Raw genomic sequence first — 19,210 nt, forward strand, 5'->3', positions numbered from 1 at the left:
TCAACACACAAAAAAGCAACCATTTGTTGTTGACTAAAGACAGCTGGACATATCAAGGGCCCCATGACCTTCAGTAGCTGAGGGCCTCATCAAACATAAATCCGGCCCTGCCCTCAATCATAACAAAATTATAATAAATTGAATTAATTTGTTAATATAATAAACAAAATAAAATAAAGTAATAAAATTAATTAAATAAAATTAAATAAAAATAAAATTTAATTAAATTAATTAAAATAAAATTAAAATAAAATAAAATAAAATAATAAAGTAGCAACAACAGTACTTGAATGAATTTGTTACTATAATAAATCACTGCCCCGCAGAGAGTGAAGAGGAGGAGTGGGCGGGGCCTCGGGACATCTGACGCGGAGACGCCCCTCCCTCCCCTCCCCGTCTTCGCGTTTCATTCGCTTCAGTTCCCCACTCCGGCCAGCAGGGGCCGCCCGTCTCCAGCGGGCGAATCAGGCGCCTGCGCAGGCAGCCCCTCGCGAGGGGTCCTTCGGCTGCCGCCCCTCCGAGAGAGAGAGAGGGAGCAAGATGGCGGCCGCGAGGCGGTTGGCGGCGGCGCTGGGCGGCCGGTAGGTGACTGCGTCCGTGCCGCCCCCCGTCGTGGCTTCTTTCCCCCGGCCTGGGGAGCGAACGACACCCCCCCCCGCCGCACACTTCACAGAATATATTTATTTTAAACGGGACAGCCTGTCCTGCCTCGCGGGGTTGTTGTGCGAGGCGAAGGGCCGCTTGTGTCGGGCCGCCTTCCGAGGGGAGGTGGGCTCCGGAGGCAAGAAAAGGGCGGTGGGGTTCTGTGTGGCCTGATCCCCTCGGTGTCTCTGCGGGGTCGCCTGGACTCAGGGCCAGATTTACGTATAAGCTAAACAAGCTATAGCTTAGGGCCCCACTCTCTTGGGGGCCCCCCCCAAAAAAAAATTAAAGAAAACAAAGTCTGGGTGTACATTTCCAAAATATAAGTTCAACAGTTACTTCGATAAAATACGTATTTTGTTATGTGCCAATGGCTTTAGATACCTGTTAGGTCCATAAATATATCATATAGCATATTTTTATCACAAAAAAGAGCGACAATTTGTTGTTGACAAAGGACAGCTGGACATAAACAGGGCCCCTTTACCTTCAGTAGCTTAGGACAGGGGTAGGCAACCTAAGGCCCCGGGGGACGGTCCGGGAATCAGCGTGTTTTTACATGAGTAGAATGTGTGTTTTTATTGAAAATGCATCTCTGGGTTCTTTATGGGGCTTTCGTGGTGTTTTTGCATGAGTACAATGTCTGCTTTTATTTAAAATGCATCTCTGGGTTATTTACGGGGCATAGGAATTCGTTCATTCCCCCCCCCCCCCCATATAGTCCGGCCTCCCATAAGGTCTGCGGGATAGTGGACCGGCCCATGGCTGAGAAAGGTTGCTGTCCCCTGGCTTAGGACCTCATCAAACCTAAATCTGACCCTGGCAGGGCCAAGAAGCCTTGGGGTGGGGTGACCTTGGGCGGCTTTCAACAGCCTCACTGACCTTGCAGGGTTGTTGAGAGGATTAATGCTGGGGGGGGGGGCGAGGTTGGAGAGAAGACAGCGACTGTCCTGAGGCCACGCAATTAGCTTCTTAGCCGAGTGGTTGGGATTCAAATCCTGGTCTCTCCCTGGTTGACACTCTTAACCCCTAGACCACCCCTGGCTGCCAGGGCTGCTGTGAGAGTGGCATATGATCTCCCCTCTGAGGAAGAAGGAATAATAGAGCCTCATGGCTCTTAACGCCTAACGAGGAGTTTTTTATGGTTTCATGGCTTATTATGGCATGTTTTGGACTACAACTCCCATCAGCCCCAGCACCATACAGCCGTGCGGACTGGGAGTCGGGAGTCTGAAAGGAAGCAGCTTGGGCAGAGTATCATAAGCAAGAAAGCATGGACTACTGCTGGTTGATGGCCGTAGTAAACTGATTGATTGATTGATTGATTGATTGATTGATAAGCAACAAAGGCAGTTCCCTGTCCTGAGGAGCGAAAGTGTCCCCAACAGATATCTTAAATATTTGGTTCCATTTGTTGACGAAATAATAAGTAAGCTTTTCAGTCCTTGGCACTTCACATTAAAAAAAACCAAACCTGTTTTTTCAGGAAAGCAAACTGGTTTAATGAAAAACGCCCTCTTTTAATTTTGGGCCATCACAGCTGTCCTGATACTTTGGCTTCCCGAAACTGTCATGCAAATGACAATACTGCCTGTTTTGCTAACCTGCACTTTTTAAGCTCTGGGGTCGTCCTGCATGCTTCCTGTTTTGTCTTTATAGTTAAAAAAAGATGGAGACATCTTTATGAAGCCCTGGATTGAAAGCAGGAACTGTAATCTGGAGGAGTAGTTACCTTTCCTGCACGGTGCTGACCTCATACACTTACAAACTCTGTTTCTGTATAACATCTCACTATCTTCTGCCCTTGTCAAACCACAAAGGAGAAAATCTTCAGAGCTAGGGAACTCTGGTGGGTTGGTTGTTGGAGTTGTATTTTCAGTCTTCACTCAGCCATTGACTGTTTTCAGTGTTCTTGTTCAGGTCTGGTCAACCAGAGTAGCTGAGATCATGAAAGGCACAAGGGAATATTTTTGCTTAACTTGAGCTATAAAATAGGGAAGGGTCTAACTTTGTAGGATGGCTAGTTAAGCCTTTATTGAGCCTCAGGACTATAAGGAGTCTGAAATTGTGACATTTTTTTGTAAGGTTGTTTTTTGTCTTCTTTAAGATTCTGCCACTTGGGATTCAAAGGGGTGAACGTCATTGCTAAACAACCCCTACACATTGCCTCCCAACAGAACCTGCTCCTTCCTCCCGCAGTACTACAGATGAAAGGTGAGTGCTAGGCTTGTTGTGCAGTTTGTGATCACAATTCTGTGGGGGAATGCAGTGATAAAAACTCGCAATTCTCTGAAATTGCTACATCACGACAAAAAGTATATTGAGTAAGCATACTGTTCAGTCCAACATCTCTTCTTGAGTGTCTGTGTGTGTGAGTATTTCCATAAAGTTGTCATAATTATTTCCATGTATAAAGTGTGTATTTGCTTCTAACTTTGGGTCTGGGCTTCTCAAGTTTTGTTGAGTTTCTGTAAGCCAAGAAAATAAAAATTGAGCCTCTCTTAAGATTGAGGGAGAGAGAGTTGTGAATGCCCAGTGGGCAGAAGATGGACTGAGAAAGGCAAGGTCCCCCCCACCTCATTGAGCAAGGCCATTCTCGGCTCTCTTTTTCTTCACAACGCTCATTTTTGTTACTTGTTTGATCTCCTGCAGCAGAAGGGAGAGGTGCGGAGAGACAAGATTGCCTGATCGAGAAACTTAGTCCATCTAAATAAAATTGCCATGTTCAGGGACAATATGCCTCTGAGAATCAGATGCTGGAGACAAAGACGTGGGAAGGTTTTTGTGTTTGTGCCATGCTTGTAGGCACCAAGAAGTTTCTGGGGGCCAGGATACTGGACTAGATGGGCCTTGTGTCAAAACCAGCCCAGATCTTCTTGTTTATGTTTTATAAAGGTTGGGTGCAAATCAGGTTACTACAAACCTCACAGTTTTTTATTCTTTTTTTTTTATTCCAGTGAGGTCTATGTTTGTCCAGACACAGGATACTCCAAATCCAAACAGCTTGAAATTTATCCCAGGAAAGCCAGTGCTGGAATCTAGAACTATGGAATTCACTTCTCCAGCTTCCACGTATTGCTCACCCTTAGCAAGGTTTGTTGTTGCCTTGTTGTCGGTTGTATGACAATAACTTAGTTATGTGTCCAGATCAAAGTACATTTAAGTGGTACTTACTTAGGAGCAAACTACATATTGCACCGTAGCTGCTGTAACGAAGCCCTGGGAGCATATTATCCCGTGCAAAGTTTTATTGGGAAGTGGATGCTTTGCATCAGAGAAGGGAGTGTTTAACCATCTTCCTGTCTTCCTCTAAAATGCCCCATCACCCAACTGTTGCCCCTATCCCTGTTCTGGACTTATTTGTGCCTTGCAAGCACTAATCAGGTGCCTGTGAGATTGAAAGCAAACTGGGGACAGAGTTTGCAGCAAAGAGGTTATACATAGTTTACCCCTTAAAAAAAATCTGTTCTGTTGTTGTAAAGCGTATTAATCAATTCCAACAGCATAAGAAATGTTATTGGACCCTAACCCATCCCCAAATAAAGACTGCCAACAAGACAGAAGAAAAAGTGGGGAGCATGATTAGTGCACATCAAACCTAGTCAAATCAAGTCAAGAAATGTCTAGTCAGTCCAGGGTGCACTTCCACAGGTGTCCATGTGAGGCCGGCAGGCAGGCAGGCAGAACCTATGTATGTTCCTTTATAGAAGCATAATCATTAAATCTTGCTCAAGTACCGTAACATTTATATGGTGTTGTTCCTTTGAGATGAGCATGGATTTCACTTGTTAAATGTTCCATTAAAGTCAAACTCCACGTCATTGTAGTCCATTCTCACATGAGGTTCCCCGATAATGTCTTCCAATGTTTTGCTATTGTAGGCAGAATAGAGTTACATTTTTGCACGTTAATTCTCAGCAGTCATTATCTGAAATTAAATTAAATTAATGAAATGAAATTGAAGGGCAAGTCTGGGATCGGGAGTCAGTAATTGGTTGGTTATTGATTCAGTCTCTCTAAATATTTTATATGAGTAGTTTCCCCTTATTATATATATGTATACAAAGAACTCATTCCCATGCATGTTTACATGCAAGTATTCCGGATTCAATGGGACACAGGTGGCGCTGTGGTCTAAACCACAGAGCCTAGGGCTTGCCGATCAGAAGGACGGCGGTTCGAATCCCCGCGACAGGGTGAGCTCCCATTGCTCGGTCCCTGCTCCTGCCAACCTAGCAGTTCAAAAGCACGTCAAAGTGCAGGTAGATAAATAGGTACTGCTCTGGTGGGAAGGTAAATGGCATTTCCGTGCGCTGCTCTGGTTCGCCAGAAGCGGCTTAGTCATGCTGGCCACATGACCTGGAAGCTGTCTGCGGACAAATGCCGGCCTATAGAGCAAGATGAGCGTGTTAGGATATTTCCGTTCCACCTTAAAAGGGAGCAGGCTTTTGTAAGCAACAGAGTCTGCGCATGTCCTATTCACAGGATGTTTATGCTTGCTGTTTTTTCCTTTCGTTTTCTCAGTTGGCCGAAGATGCTGACACAGAACGGTCACGTTTTCTTTTGTTCTGTTAAACGCTAATAAAGTCTGAAAATTATGCTCTTCTGCGGTGCAAGCTTTTGGCTGTGTTTCTGCTGATAAACAGTGTACACCCAGCCCTGGAATGTGGCTAGGAATTTCCAGAGGCTTCGTGTCGCTAACTGCTGGATCTGCCTGTCTACGGGAGGCCGATGGATCGTCCAGAACTCCGGCTTGGGGGCTCATGATGGACACTATCTCCCTGGCAGTTTCCCAACAACAAGGTTTCGGGCCCAGATTCACGGCACCTACAGGAGAGTAAAGCTGCAACAGACTGCGTTTAAGAGGTACGGTGGGAAAAGCGAAAGAAATGAGGGAGGCTTTTGGCTTTTCTGTTTACCTCTCCGGCAAGGCTTAATTGGCCTGGGAGCTGAGCCAAAAAGGCTTCGTGATTAATGAGCTGCCAAGATAAGGAGTCTTTGAAGGCATAGGGCTCAGGGCTCAAGTAAAAAGCTGAGATGGATCTTTTACAGACCTCAGAAACTGCTCCGTGTCCACTAAAGCTGAATGGCCACAACTATCAGACCTGGGCAAGGTACTGTGAGGGCCAGATGAGAAGGCTTGGAGTGTGGAATACTGTTTCTGAGAACCCCCCAGCCCCTGTGACAGATGAGTGGAAAGCACAGGATTCGAAAGCCATGGGGATAATTTTGCTCTCAGTAGCTCCTGAAGAGTTAATCACCTTGGCTGGCAAGGCAACTGCCCGTGAGATGTGGGATGGGCTTAAAGCCTGTCATCTCCGACGAGAGGCTGGGTCTGTGTTGCTTTATTTCAGAAAGCTGCACAGGAAGCGTTTGGAGCCAGGGGAAGATCTTAGAGCCCACGTTTTGCAGTTGCAGCATCTCAGACAGGAGTTGGCTCAGAGAGGTTTCAATATGCCTGAGTCACTGTTTGCTATTCTCATCCTGGACTCCCTGGATGAAAGCTATCATGCCGTGGCAAGTCAGCTGGCGACCCTCCCTGCGCAAGACCTCACTGCTACAAAGGTCTTGGCAACTTTGCAAAATGAATACGATAGAAGGAATGCAGCTGAGTCAGCTTGTGCGCTTCAGGGGGAGCAAAGTGGGACAGCATTCCAGCCTCCAGGGGGAGCCAAAGCGTTGGCAGCTGTGAAGTGCTGGAACTGTGGGAACCAAGGTCATACTCAGAGGTTTTGTCCAAAGACTGGAAATGAACAGAGGAAAAAGCCTGCAGGTGGCCCGAAGCAGAAGGGGGGTGGAAAGCCCGCGGCGCCAGGGAAAAACAAAGCGATGTTTGCTGGCACAGCTTCACCAAAGGCTAAAGGCAAGTCTGGTGGCCAGGAGCAGCAGGGGGGCAAGCTGCAGAAGCCCAAACCGCTGGAAAACAAGGGTTTGCTTGCTGTAAAGACTGCTCCAACAGCCAAAGGCAGGTTTATTGTGGACTCAGGTGCCAGCCGCCACGTTTCCAAGGATCGGCATCTCTTTATCTCCTTCAAGCCTCAGGAAGGTGAGATCCACCTGGCTGATGGAAGGACGTTGCAAATTGCAGGAGAAGGGACTGTGAAACTTGCAAGTTTGCACACAACCATCAGCGGTGTACTATATGTTCCAGGCGCTGCAAGCAACTTGTTGAGCGTCCCACAGCTTACTGGGCGTGGTTTTCAGATTTCCTTCAAGAGGAGCGTCTGTGTCATCAGTAAAGGCAAAGAGGACTATTTGCATGCAAAGTTTATGGATGGTTTGTTCCATATAACTTATGATGACACTGTTGTTGTGAATAATGCTGATTCTTGTTGTGTTGCACAAACTAACAAAGTTCTTCATGCAGGTTGCATTCACGATGCGCATCGAAGGTTTTGTCACCTCTCTTGGAAGGCATTGGCCAAGATGCCAGAGGTGGTTGAAGGTTTGAACATCAAACCCTGTAAATTTCACATGAAATGTGTATCCTGTGCAGAGAACAAGGTGAAGGTTGCGCCAAAAGGCAAGGAGTCTAGCAGGCAGGCTTCCAAACCCTACCAGCTAGTGCATGCGGACCTGGTTGGTCCACTAGCGCCCTCTTTAGGAGGAGCAAGGTACTTCATGATTCTGATTGATTCTTTTTCCAGGTACATTCATGTGTATTTGCTCGAACAGAAATCGCAAGCGTTTCCGAAGTTTAAGGAATTCTGTGCTTGGTTGGAGAATGTGCACAGTAAACGTATTTCTTGTTTGTTTACTGATCGGGGCGGGGAGTTTACTTCTCAGCAGTTTGAAGCTTTCCTGACTGAGAAGGGAATCCAGCATGACATGTCAACGCCCAGATCGCCATGGATGAATGGGCTTGCGGAGAGAGCAAATCAAACATTGCTGCAAGGAATCAAAACCTTGTTGCATGATGCCAATCTCCCTGATAAGTTTTGGGGGGAGGCTTTGGGGAATTTTGTTTATTCCTTTAATCGCAGATTGTCATCACCCATTGGTTGTACCCCCTATGAGAAGATGTTTGGAAAGAAACCCAACACCAAACACATGAAAATATTTGGTTCGGACATGTGGGTACGCACACAACAAACCAACAAGCTTGGGAAGCGTGGGGCACATGGTTTGTTCATGGGGTACGAAAAAGGTGCATACAGGGTATGGATGACTGACTCTAAGTCCATTAAGTTCACAAGGAGTGTTGAGTACAATCCTAAGTGGGGGGAAAATGTGGGAATTTTCCAGAGTTACCCAGAGGAGGATGAAGGTGATGTCAAACAAGCAGCTAAAGATGAGAAAGCTGCTGCTGCTGAGGGTGAGGATGAGGATGATGAGGATGAGGATGATGATGATGATGATCAGAGTTCGGATTCCAGTTCAGTGGGCGGCGCTGCTGCTGCTGCTGATGTCAGTGACAGTGATGACACAGCAGACTACCAGAGCGCAAAGGCCTCAGTCAGACCATCTAATGCGTCTGACAATGAACTGGAAGAACCACTGTTCACCATTGGTCATTTTTCTCCTAAGAAAGAGGAGATGAGTCCAGAAGACTTGCGTCTAGTACGCAGATCTGAAAGGGCGACCAAAGGCAGACCTCCAAAGAGGTATGCTGATGAGTTTGCTAAGACAGCAACTGCTGTTCTTAGTAGCTCAAAGAAGGTATGGGAACCTTCAAGCTTCAAAGAGGTTCAAGAGTTAACCTCTAAAGATGCTGAGCCTTGGCTTAATGCCATGAAGGCTGAAGTTGATTCCTTGAACAGGAACCAAACTTGGGAATTGGTACCGGTAGTCCCAGGAATGAGACTGGTTGGCAGCAAATGGGTCTTCAAGGCCAAGACAGACCAGAATGGCAAGGTAGTTAGACACAAAGCCAGATTGGTTGCCAGAGGTTTTTCACAGGTACCAGGACAGGATTACCACGAGACCTACTCTCCCACAGTCAAATATGAGAGCATTCGGCTGATGCTCAAGGTCGCTGCGGAGGAGAAACTGCATGTTTCCCACCACGACATTAATACAGCTTTTTTGTACGGGATTTTGAATGAACAGCTGTTCATGCTTCCACCTGATGGGATGGAGATACAGAAGGGTATGGTCTGTAAACTGCGGAAATCCTTATATGGTCTTAAGCAGAGTGCCAGGTGTTGGAACACAAAACTCACTGAGACATTGCTTTCTCTAGGTTTTCAACAGGGCAAAGCTGATCCATGTGTGTTTGTCAAAGAGGAGGGGCAAAACAAACTGTATTGTTTATGTTTTGTTGATGATCTTCTGATGTTTTGGAAGAATCAGGCTTTTTATCAAAGCACCCTAGCTCAGCTGAAGGAGCACTTTGACATGAAGGATCTTGGTGAGGTATCCAACTATCTTTCTCTGCAGGTGGAGAGAGACCAAGCAGGTAATTTTCTGGTACACCAGACACAGAAAATTGCTGATGTATTAACCAGGTTGAATTTGATTGATGCAAACCCAGCAGACACACCGATGGTGACAGGTTACCAGGTAGACAGTACTGCTGAAGCGTTTTCTGACACAACGCTATACAGATGCATTCTAGGCAAGCTGAATTTCATTGCCAGATGTTCAAGACCTGACATAGCTGTAAGCTGTAATCTGCTTAGCAGACATGCCAACAATCCTACGGTTCAGGATTGGAAAGCTCTGAAGCGCATAGCCCGCTATTTGAAAGGGACTATGCACTACAGGCTGAGGTTCACCAGTCAGAAGACTGGAGGTCTTGAAATCTTTGCAGATGCAAGTTTTGGAAGTGACACCACGGATGGTACAAGCACTTCTGGAGTATGCTACATGTACAACCACTGCCTGTTTGACTGGTTGTGCAAGAAGCAGACAACAGTGAGCCTAAGTTCCTGTGAAGCAGAACTCAATGCTCTGTCATTTTCACTCATGGATTGTGAATGGTTGATGCAACTGTTTAAGGACATCAGGGTGTCTGTGAAATGTCCTATACAAGTGTATCAAGACAATAGATCTTGTTTGGCTTTGCTGAACTCCGAGAGTTGCAAGCAGAGAACCAAGTACTTGCAGATTAAGTTACATCGTGCAAGAGAGTGTATCCAGAAAGGACTGATTCAGGTGTCCTACATGGCAGGAAATGAAATCCCTGCTGATCTGTTGTCTAAGGTTGTTAACAAAGAACAACATAAGGTTTATGTACAAAGGTTGCAATTGAGTGAACCACAGGTACAACAGGTTACACGGAAAGGGGGAGGATGTTAGGATATTTCCGTTCCACCTTAAAAGGGAGCAGGCTTTTGTAAGCAACAGAGTCTGCGCATGTCCTATTCACAGGATGTTTATGCTTGCTGTTTTTTCCTTTCGTTTTCTCAGTTGGCCGAAGATGCTGACACAGAACGGTCACGTTTTCTTTTGTTCTGTTAAACGCTAATAAAGTCTGAAAATTATGCTCTTCTGCGGTGCAAGCTTTTGGCTGTGTTTCTGCTGATAAACAGTGTACACCCAGCCCTGGAATGTGGCTAGGAATTTCCAGAGGCTTCGTGTCGCTAACTGCTGGATCTGCCTGTCTACGGGAGGCCGATGGATCGTCCAGAACTCCGGCTTGGGGGCTCATGATGGACACTATCTCCCTGGCAGTTTCCCAACAGAGCGCGCAACCCCAGAGTCGTCCGCGACCGGACCTAATGGTCAAGGGTACCTTTACCTTTACCTTCTTTATTCTGGATTCAGGGAAGTGTTCTAGGATTGGAGCTTTAGTGGCCAGGCAGTCATCAGCCTACAAACGTTCATGGGTATACTGATACAATGAAACCTGGAAGCTCACACTGAGCAGGAGTTTTGAATGAAGATCTTTATTTTTCTTGTTTTTGTTTTGGTAGGCAGCTCTTCAGGATTGAAGGAGTTAAAAGCATTTTCTTTGGAACAGACTTCATCACAGTCACAAAGGTAACCGGTAACCCTAAAAGAATATTGTAGTGTGTGTCTGCACAGGGAATGATAATAGAATCAAAGAAATGTAGAGTTGGAAGGGACTCTGTGGTTAATCTTGTCCAACCCCATGCAATGGAATCTCAACTAGAGCATTGATGGCCATCCAACCTCTGGGGAAGGAGAGTCCACCACCTTCCGAGGGAGACTGTTCCACTGTCAAACAGCTCTTGCCGTCAGAAAGTTCTTCCTGATGTTTAGTAAGAATCTCCTTTCTTGTAACTTGAATCCATTGGCTCAGGTCTTCCCCTCGAGAGCAGGAGAAAACAAGCTCGCTCCATCTTTCATGTGGCAGCCCGTCAGATATTTGAAGATGGCTATCATATCTCCTCTCAGTCTCTTTTCCAGGCTAAACATACCCAGCTCCTTCAACAGTTCTTGGAATCATAGAATCATAGAGTTGGAATAGACCACAAGGGCCATTGAGTCCAACCCCCTGCCAAGCAGGAAACATAAGGCTTGGCTTCCAGACCCTCCACCATCTTGGTCAGCCTCATCTGCACACATGCTATATAAATATTCTAAACCAGTGATTCCCAGTTGTTTTTCTGCAGATCCCAGGGGGTCTGCGTAACCCACCCAGGGAGTCCATAGCACATCCCTGTTAATCATATGGGGCATCCTGTTTGGCCTGGAAGACACGCATCCTGGTTTTGCACTAGGACATGTTGGAGGGTATGGTGGCACCATTCACATAACAAAAACTAGCACAGAGATAGCAACATTTTGGCGGTTGGAGGATGGATGGCGGCTAACAGATTGAGGTTGAATCCTGACAAGACAGAAGTACTGTTTTGGGGGGACAGGAGGCGGGCAGGTGTGGAGGATTCCCTGGTCCTGAATGGGGTAACTGTGCCCCTAAAGGACCAGGTGCACAGCCTGGGAGTCAATTTGGACTCACAGCTGTCCATGGAGGCACAGGTCAAATCTGTGTCCAGGGCAGCTGTTTACCAGATCCATCTGGTACATAGGCTGAGACCCTATCTGCCTGCGGACTGTCTCGCCAGAGTGGTGCATGCTCTGGTTATCTCCCGCTTGGACTACTGCAATGCACTCTACGTGGGGCTACCTTTGAAGGTGACTCGGAAACTACAACTAATCCAGAATGCGGCAGCAAGACTGGTGACTGGGGGCGGCCGCCGAGACCATATAACACCGGTCTTGAAAGACCTACATTGGCTCCCAGTACGTTTCCGAGCACAATTCAAAGTGTTGGTGCTGACCTTTAAAGCCCTAAACGGCCTCGGTCCAGTATACCTGAAGGAGCGTCTCCACCCCCATCATTCTGCCCAGACGCTGAGGTCCAGCACCGAGGGCCTTCTGGCGGTTCCCTCATTGCGAGAAGCAAAGCGACAGGGAACCAGGCAGAGGGCCTTCTCGGTAGTGGCGCCCGCCCTGTGGAACGCCCTTCCAGCAGATGTCAAAACGATAAACAACTACCTGACATTCAGAAGACATCTTAAGGCAGCCCTGTTCAGGGAAGTTTTTAACGTGTGATATTTTACTGTATTTTTGGTTTTTATGGAAGCCGCCCAGAGTGGCTGGGGAGGCCCAGCCAGATGGGTGGGGTATAAATAATAAATTATTATTATTATTATTATTATTATTATTATTATTATTATTATTTTCAAAAGTAGGGGGTCCATGGCTTGGCTTTTGAAAAACAGGGGGTCCGCAGTTCTTAGCTAAATGGGAACCACTGTTCTAAACAGTCCAGAAGAGGAGTGCACTTCTGTTATCACTTACTGTGCAGACCATGCTCTCCTTAAAACTTTCCAAAAATAGAAGATACAAAAGACATGCCAGTTTTTAAGTTGCTGTAGTGCCAGAAACTATGCGCTATTCATAGATTCAAAGGACCGACATTTTCCCACAAGGCTTTAAAAAAAGTGTTTTTGGTCTGATTCAGCAAAGCTGTTCATGTATACCTAACCTAATTCTTGAAATCTTTGTAGGAAAATGAAGAAGTGGATTGGAACTTAATTAAACCAGATATTTATGCAACTATTATGGATTTCTATGCTTCTGGCTTACCTGTTATTACTGAAGAGGCACCTCGTACAGACACAGGTAAATGGCTAATATTGAATACGTTGATGGAGGAGAGTATTAGATGTTAGCGGCAGGTTACATCCTCTACTTGTGAGCTGGCCTGGCCACTGTTGGAGATGCAGTCTTGGACTGGGTGGCTCACTGGTTAGATAGAAAAGGCTGGTTCATTATTATTAAATGCATATCCTGCCCTTCCTCCCAAAGGAGCACATGGCGGCAAACAACAAGGAACAAAACAATGCAAACATGAGAAACGGTTCCTGGACAGATGCAAATGGTGTCCCTGAGGGCTGCTTGCAAGGTCTTTGCTGCTCTGATAGGCCAGGGCTTACAGGGACACACTCTTGGTTTTTTCCAACTTCTCTGTTCAGCTTGCTCTAGGCACAGTTTTCCTTCTTATTACAATACAGTATCTGAGGAGCTTTTGATATGGGAGGACTTGCAGGACTTTATTATTGGATTGGGGTATAAAATCAAACAGAATGTCTTAAATTTCAGGTTTTACTGTGGAACAATTAATAATAGAGTTTACCAACAAGATTCATACAACATGGAAATCCAGAGGAATCTGATATTTGGGAATTTTTATATTGTAAACTCCTGCTGAAATAATTTATGGTAATTACATTCAGAACTCCCCAGAAAATACCTAAATATGGTGGCTTGGCAGTACCTGATAATAGCAAGGAGCCTTGTTCTGCCACAACTTGGTGGTAGAAATATTAAAACTTATTGGGTATTAGAGCAAATAGAGATCCCAATATTAACAGTGTGGGTGTGGAGATCAGAAAGAAGCCAGTAGATCAGTCATTGCAATATGTGACTTTTTGAAAGCAAATAAGGTAGTTGAATTTATGAAATCGTGAGACTGTGCTCACAAGATGATGGGGAAGTTTTTAATATTAACATGCCTGGTAAGCAATGGAATGATTCATGTTGTAATAGCACAATATATTTTAGAGATGTTGCTGCCAGGGAGATTTCTTTTTTACAAGATTTTGTACTTATGGTATTACCTTCCATAAAAGTTACAGACAACGCATAGATGAGACCATCTTGTTTGAAATGTGGCCAAGGGTGTGTGGAGTTTGAACATATTTGTTCTTGTAAAGATATAACACAAGTAGGCTATGAAGCAAGCAGGACAACAGCTAGCACACAAGGGCTGGAAGTCTCAGAGCGGCTATTACCAAACACAAGTAAGAGCGCACCGTTGTGCTTCTTTTGTGGCAGGGACAGTGGTGATGCAGGCTCACTTTTCTGCAGTCATTTCATCCCCAAGAAGCTATTCAGCAGAGCTTTTCCGGGCGGTAAATGGATTATTTTCAAGGAATGTTGTGGAAACATTTATCAGATAAGATAAGCATGATTCATTCCTTTTGTCTTGCATAAACCACACAAGCTCCATCTGAAGAAGACGATGAAGTTGTATTAATGATAAAAGAGCTCCTGGATACTAGAATAAGGTACAGCTACAACTGTGTTTCCTATGCACTGTTGGTGTTTCATGAAGGTGGCAGAGTAACGAATGTGCAATTCTGCCGATAGCCAGTTTGATGGATTGGCAGAGATGCTGGTGCTTCTTCCTAGGTTGCCTCTGAAAAGAGTATTTTGTTCACTTTGCGGGATGCTGCTGGCTCAAGTCTTTCAACCAGCTGTGCTCCCAACCCACTTTTCCCCAAGAGCTTTTACAATGCTTTGAAAGAGGCATGTGACTTAAAAATTCACTTCAGAAAGAGATTGGAGTAAACATCTTCAAAATAGGGGAGGTATGAAGAATTTAAAATAGACATGCCCTTTGGATATTTAGCTTTTATCACTCTGATCCCTGAATATATATTTCTGTTAGAATCGCTTGCTCTCTGATGTTAGCCAGGAGGGCAGCAGGGAAATTTTTTACAGTTGCACATTTATATATTGGTGCTTATGTCAATATCTGCACTGAAGCGCTTCCAGCAGTTTAGTGAGTGCCAGTCTGACAGACAGAGCCTTCGTTGTTCCTTTGGAAAATAACAGCATGTCTGTTGGGAAGTGAAAGGGCAGTATAAGTGGAGAATGAAGACGCTGGTTTCATTGGAATGTAGGTGCAGCTTGTTCTTGAATGAATACCCAACCCCTGAATTGGATGCATTAATTTGCCAGCTACAATCCATTTCGTCTGTTGTGATGACATTTCAGAAGCCAAAGTGGGATTGACAAGAAGCAAGGACTTCAGCATTTTACATAGCTTCTCATTACCACTACCCAGATTGCAAAGAGAAAAGTTGCAAACTGGGCAAATGCATGCAAAATGACTGGATTTGTATAATTTATTCCAGTTTCAGTAATCAGCTCTTATTGTCAGTAAAGTAGGGGTTGCCCTGGCAGAGAGCATGCACATAAAATAAACAGAAGATAGCTCAGGATCAGCTGTTCTAGGAAAAAATTGCTGATGGTGGATTTGAAGGAGAAGGGAGGTGTTTTGTTGAACTGCAAGAGTTGGGCTGTTCTGAAAATAAGCATTCGTGCAACAGAGAAGGTATAGAGGTGGGATACAAAGAGGAGGTGGCCCCAAAAGTGGGGGTGAGAACTACTTCTAAATGTATAAAAATGTTTGGGGTTTTCAGTGGTTTACTCCACTAATACTTTGAAATCTTATCGACAATGTTCCTCAGGCCAACCGTCCAGGAAGATGGTGGGGATGTCATCTTTAAGGGCTTCGAAGATGGGATTGTGCAGTTAAAACTGCAAGGCTCCTGCACAAGCTGCCCCAGTTCTATCATCACCCTGAAGAATGGGATACAAAACATGCTGCAGTTCTATATTCCAGAAGTAGAAGGTGTGGAACAGGTAGGCACAAATTGAAGGGTGTTAAAAATTGGGGTGGTTTGTTCATCGAATTTCTTCTCCACATCTCAAAGCGTCTCTGTACAAGCAAGTTTTTACGAATGCAAGTTGACACTTCATATCCGATAACTGGGTTCAGTGCAAAAAAATTAGGTATAGAAGGGTCATTATAGAAGTAACAACAGATTATGAAACAGGATTTCTCTGGGCAAAAGTGAGACCAGCATCAACGTGTTGCAGTTTCCTTTTGCACCCTTACCCCACCTGGAGTGTTTCTCTTCAGGGTTCCAGCAAATCATGCTGTCCACCAGGATGTTTTATTCCATATCCCCACCCTCTGGCTGTCTTTCCCCCTTTTTTCCAACCGGTATGCAATACAGTGGTGCCTCGCAAGACGAAAAGAATCCGTTCTGTGATTCTCTTCGTCTAGCGGTTTTTTCGTCTTGCGAAGCAAGCCCATTGACGGATTAGCGGCTTTTAGCGGCTTATCTGCTGATCGGATCAGCTGATAAGCGGCTTAGCAAAAGGGGGGGGGGAGGGGAAAAAACCAGCAGGAACTCGCAAGACATTGTCGTCTTGCGAAGCAAGCCCATAGGAAATTTGTTTTGCGAAGCACCTCCAAAACGGAAAACTCTTTCATCTAGCGAGTTTTCCGTCTTGCGAGGCATTCGTCTTGCGGGGCACCACTGTATTTCATTCAAAACAGCAGAGTTGTGCTTGCCAGCATCACAGAAACCGTGATCCAAGGCATGGGGCCCAGTGAACAACCAACAAATCACAGAATGTATCTGTGGATACAGAGGGGATGAGTGGGGCGGTGTCTAAATCAGCTGTGGGGAACCTTTGGCCAGCCAGATGCTGGACTACAACTCCCTTCACCCCTGACCATGGGCCAAGCTGGCTGGGGCTGATGGCTTACAGCAACATCTGGAGGGTTGCACTGATAGTGTTGTGTTGCGAAAGAGATGGCGACGGCATGGGCTTTACTTTGCTTTCTCCAGTCTGTGGCAACAAGCGATATGTGGGAACAGTGATCTTCGGTCAAGAAGACGGCTTTCCTCATGTTACCGACAATCTCATCCACACTCTTAGCAAGTCATAGTTCTTTGGAAGTGCTGCTTCATTTTGAGCTAGAAACGCTGGGTTGGATGTAGAAAGAAGGAAGTTATTGCCATGGTTTTCTTGCGATAATTCTACTGGTGTAAATTTAAAGTTACAGTAGGTGTAATTATAAATTTATACTAAGTGGGCATTTGTGATTTTAAAAAGCATAAATCTGCTTTTCAAAATAACATTCAATACTTGTGTTCCTTCTGTATTGTGAACTAAAAGGATCTCGAGGATCTTTTGATTTCTGACACCTGTATGTGCATGTGTTTTTATTTTTTAAAAGCTGCCTATCCCTTAGTATTGCAATCTGTTATCTTTCAGGTTGTCGATAACGAAGAAGAAGAACAAGCGAAGTCAACCTAAATCAGGGAAAGCTTTGGACTCTTAAGCTAAAATTATTTTCCAAGCTGATTTGTATAGCCACTCACTATAGAAAAATGTTCAGCTGTTGTCACCACTTTTCCCAGACACAGGACTGTTTCCTTCACTGCTTCATGGTTCTAAGAAAACAAGTGAAAAGTATTCTTGAAAGTGTGGTTGTCCGTTTGCTGCTATTCTTGTAAACAAAAAGAAGAAAATGTATAGATTTTGTTTGGACAGAATGTGACATTTATAAAATTTTTCCCCTCTCTGTTGGATTTAGGTAGCTTTTGTGGTGACCTACAGCCCATACTGTTGGAAGAATTATGTAGTGATAAATACAGATATAAATTATTGCTTTATTATTTTGAGGCCTTCCTGTTATATAAGCCATGTTTTTATTATTCTTTGTAGGTCTGTTGTCTTATCAACATTGCATATATATCTTTGCTACTAAATGCACAATACTGGGTGAATTCTGATAACGGTTTCCTTATTATTGGTCACAAATGGGGATTAGAAACTGAATTTAACCCTTGAAAATAAGAAAACCAACTCTTTTGCTACTGTATTTTCTTGAATACATCAAAGTAGCTGCAACAACAAAATTAGAGTGTGTTATGGTCCAGCAAACCCACAATACCGTATTGGCCTGAATATAACCCACACCCATATATAAGCCGCACCTTTAAAATTCAAGAGGGGAAAAGAAAAAAAGACAATACCCGAATATAAGCCGCTCCCTTAAAATTCTGCAGGCACTCACACCCGTTCTGTTTTACCGTATGTCTGTTTCAGCAGCAGTATCGTAAAAGACCATTTTTGTACAGTTGCAAATTTTAAATTTTCCGGGTCGGAATTTGGAAAAAAAGTGAGGCTTTTATTCGGGCCAATACGGTAAATGAATGTTAAAATGTGCTGGGAAGAATGCGTGAACTATACAGGAGCTGGGACTCCCCAAGGAAACTGGATGCCTTTTCAATAAAGGCAAATGGGAAATTGCTTTGCCTAATACTCAGGTAAGCATATGCTGTGCGAGGGCAAGCAGAAGCAACCCATGCCATTGCAGCTCTTGTGTCTTTTCCTTGCCCTGGGCTAAGAATGAGTATTTGGGCTCGTATATGACCATTATCGGTTCTGGCCATCTTGAACTTTTATTGGTTGACGCACTTAATACGTTCTGACTCATTCCAAGTTCCTGGAAGAGAACCCTTCTGTATTTACTGTTTTACTTTTCCCTGCCTCTGAAAACATCACATTACCTAACATGATGCAATCAGCACACCTAATCTTCACAACAGCGTTCTTTCCTTTTATTTGAAAGGGCAAGTATAGTGGTATGAAAAGGATAGCTTGTTACTTGAGAATTAGTAATCCAGCACACCCCCCCCAAGAGACCTGGAAGACTCTATTCTGCATTTCCTGGTGGATCAGTTAAACTGGGTGTCACATTTGTCAAGGCTACTTCCATTCTCAGAACTGCCAGCAAGTGATCAGATGAGGATCTTGCCTGCAGCAGCTCCCTTTGGTTTTAGGTACCTTTTAAGAGCAAGAAATGACATACAGACATTTATAAAATTATGCATGGCATGGAAAAACTGGATAGAATTTTTTTCTCTCAACGCTAGAACTAGAACAAAAATATCAAAGGAGGCCTTGTTGAAATCAAAATATGCAGCTTCCACAGTGGGGGACTCTTAACGCGCATGAATGGCAAACCAGAACACCACCAAGTGGTGAGGCTCATTCCATGGGAAAGAAGGTGAAGCAACGTTGGGGAAGATTCTGTTTCTAGTGTAGACCAGCTTCACAAACTAGGCATGCAAAAGGTTGCCCTCTCCTGCTGTGCGCCCCCAGCACCTAGTCCACTGTCGCCATGCACGTGATTTATTTAATTCATATCCCACGTTTACAGCATACATGGCTATCCCCTTTCTGTGAGGTGGGTTAGGCTGAGACGCAGCGTCTGTGACCCAAAGTCACCCACTGAGCTTCATGATGGCAGAGGGGGGATCTGAACCGTGGTCCCACCCATGTCCAGGTTTGACCCTCTAACCACTGCACCACATTGGCCCACAGTCGCTACAAGAAGTTGCCTTACACAACCTCTGGCCATTAGCCTGCCTGGCCTAGAATTGTCTCTTGGGACTGATGGCCATTCTCCAGTATGGAAGGGTTCCATGGGGCCTTTTCTGCCACCTGCCTCTTTTAAGCGGGAGAACGGGTAGGGCTGCCAGGGCAGGCCAAGCAAGAC

The 19,210-nt window shown here is 45.0% G+C and overlaps 1 protein-coding gene across 1 annotated transcript; it reads left to right on the plus strand.

Annotated features, from left to right (window-relative positions):
- The first annotated feature begins 446 nt into the window (after nt 1-446).
- On the plus strand, nt 447-17,441 carry NFU1 (NFU1 iron-sulfur cluster scaffold). The gene is made up of 8 exons (XM_083514443.1): nt 447-581; nt 2,750-2,856; nt 3,600-3,735; nt 10,500-10,566; nt 12,564-12,678; nt 14,063-14,126; nt 15,315-15,489; nt 16,918-17,441. Exons 1-8 carry the CDS (start codon nt 541-543, stop codon nt 16,957-16,959), a joined length of 747 nt encoding a protein of 248 aa, XP_083370569.1. The 5' UTR covers nt 447-540; the 3' UTR covers nt 16,960-17,441.
- Nucleotides 17,442-19,210: the final 1,769 nt, after the last annotated feature.

This window comes from Podarcis liolepis (assembly GCF_965112155.1).
Source record: "Podarcis liolepis genome assembly, chromosome: 7".
In the NCBI taxonomy this organism is placed as follows: Eukaryota; Metazoa; Chordata; class Lepidosauria; order Squamata; family Lacertidae; genus Podarcis; species Podarcis liolepis.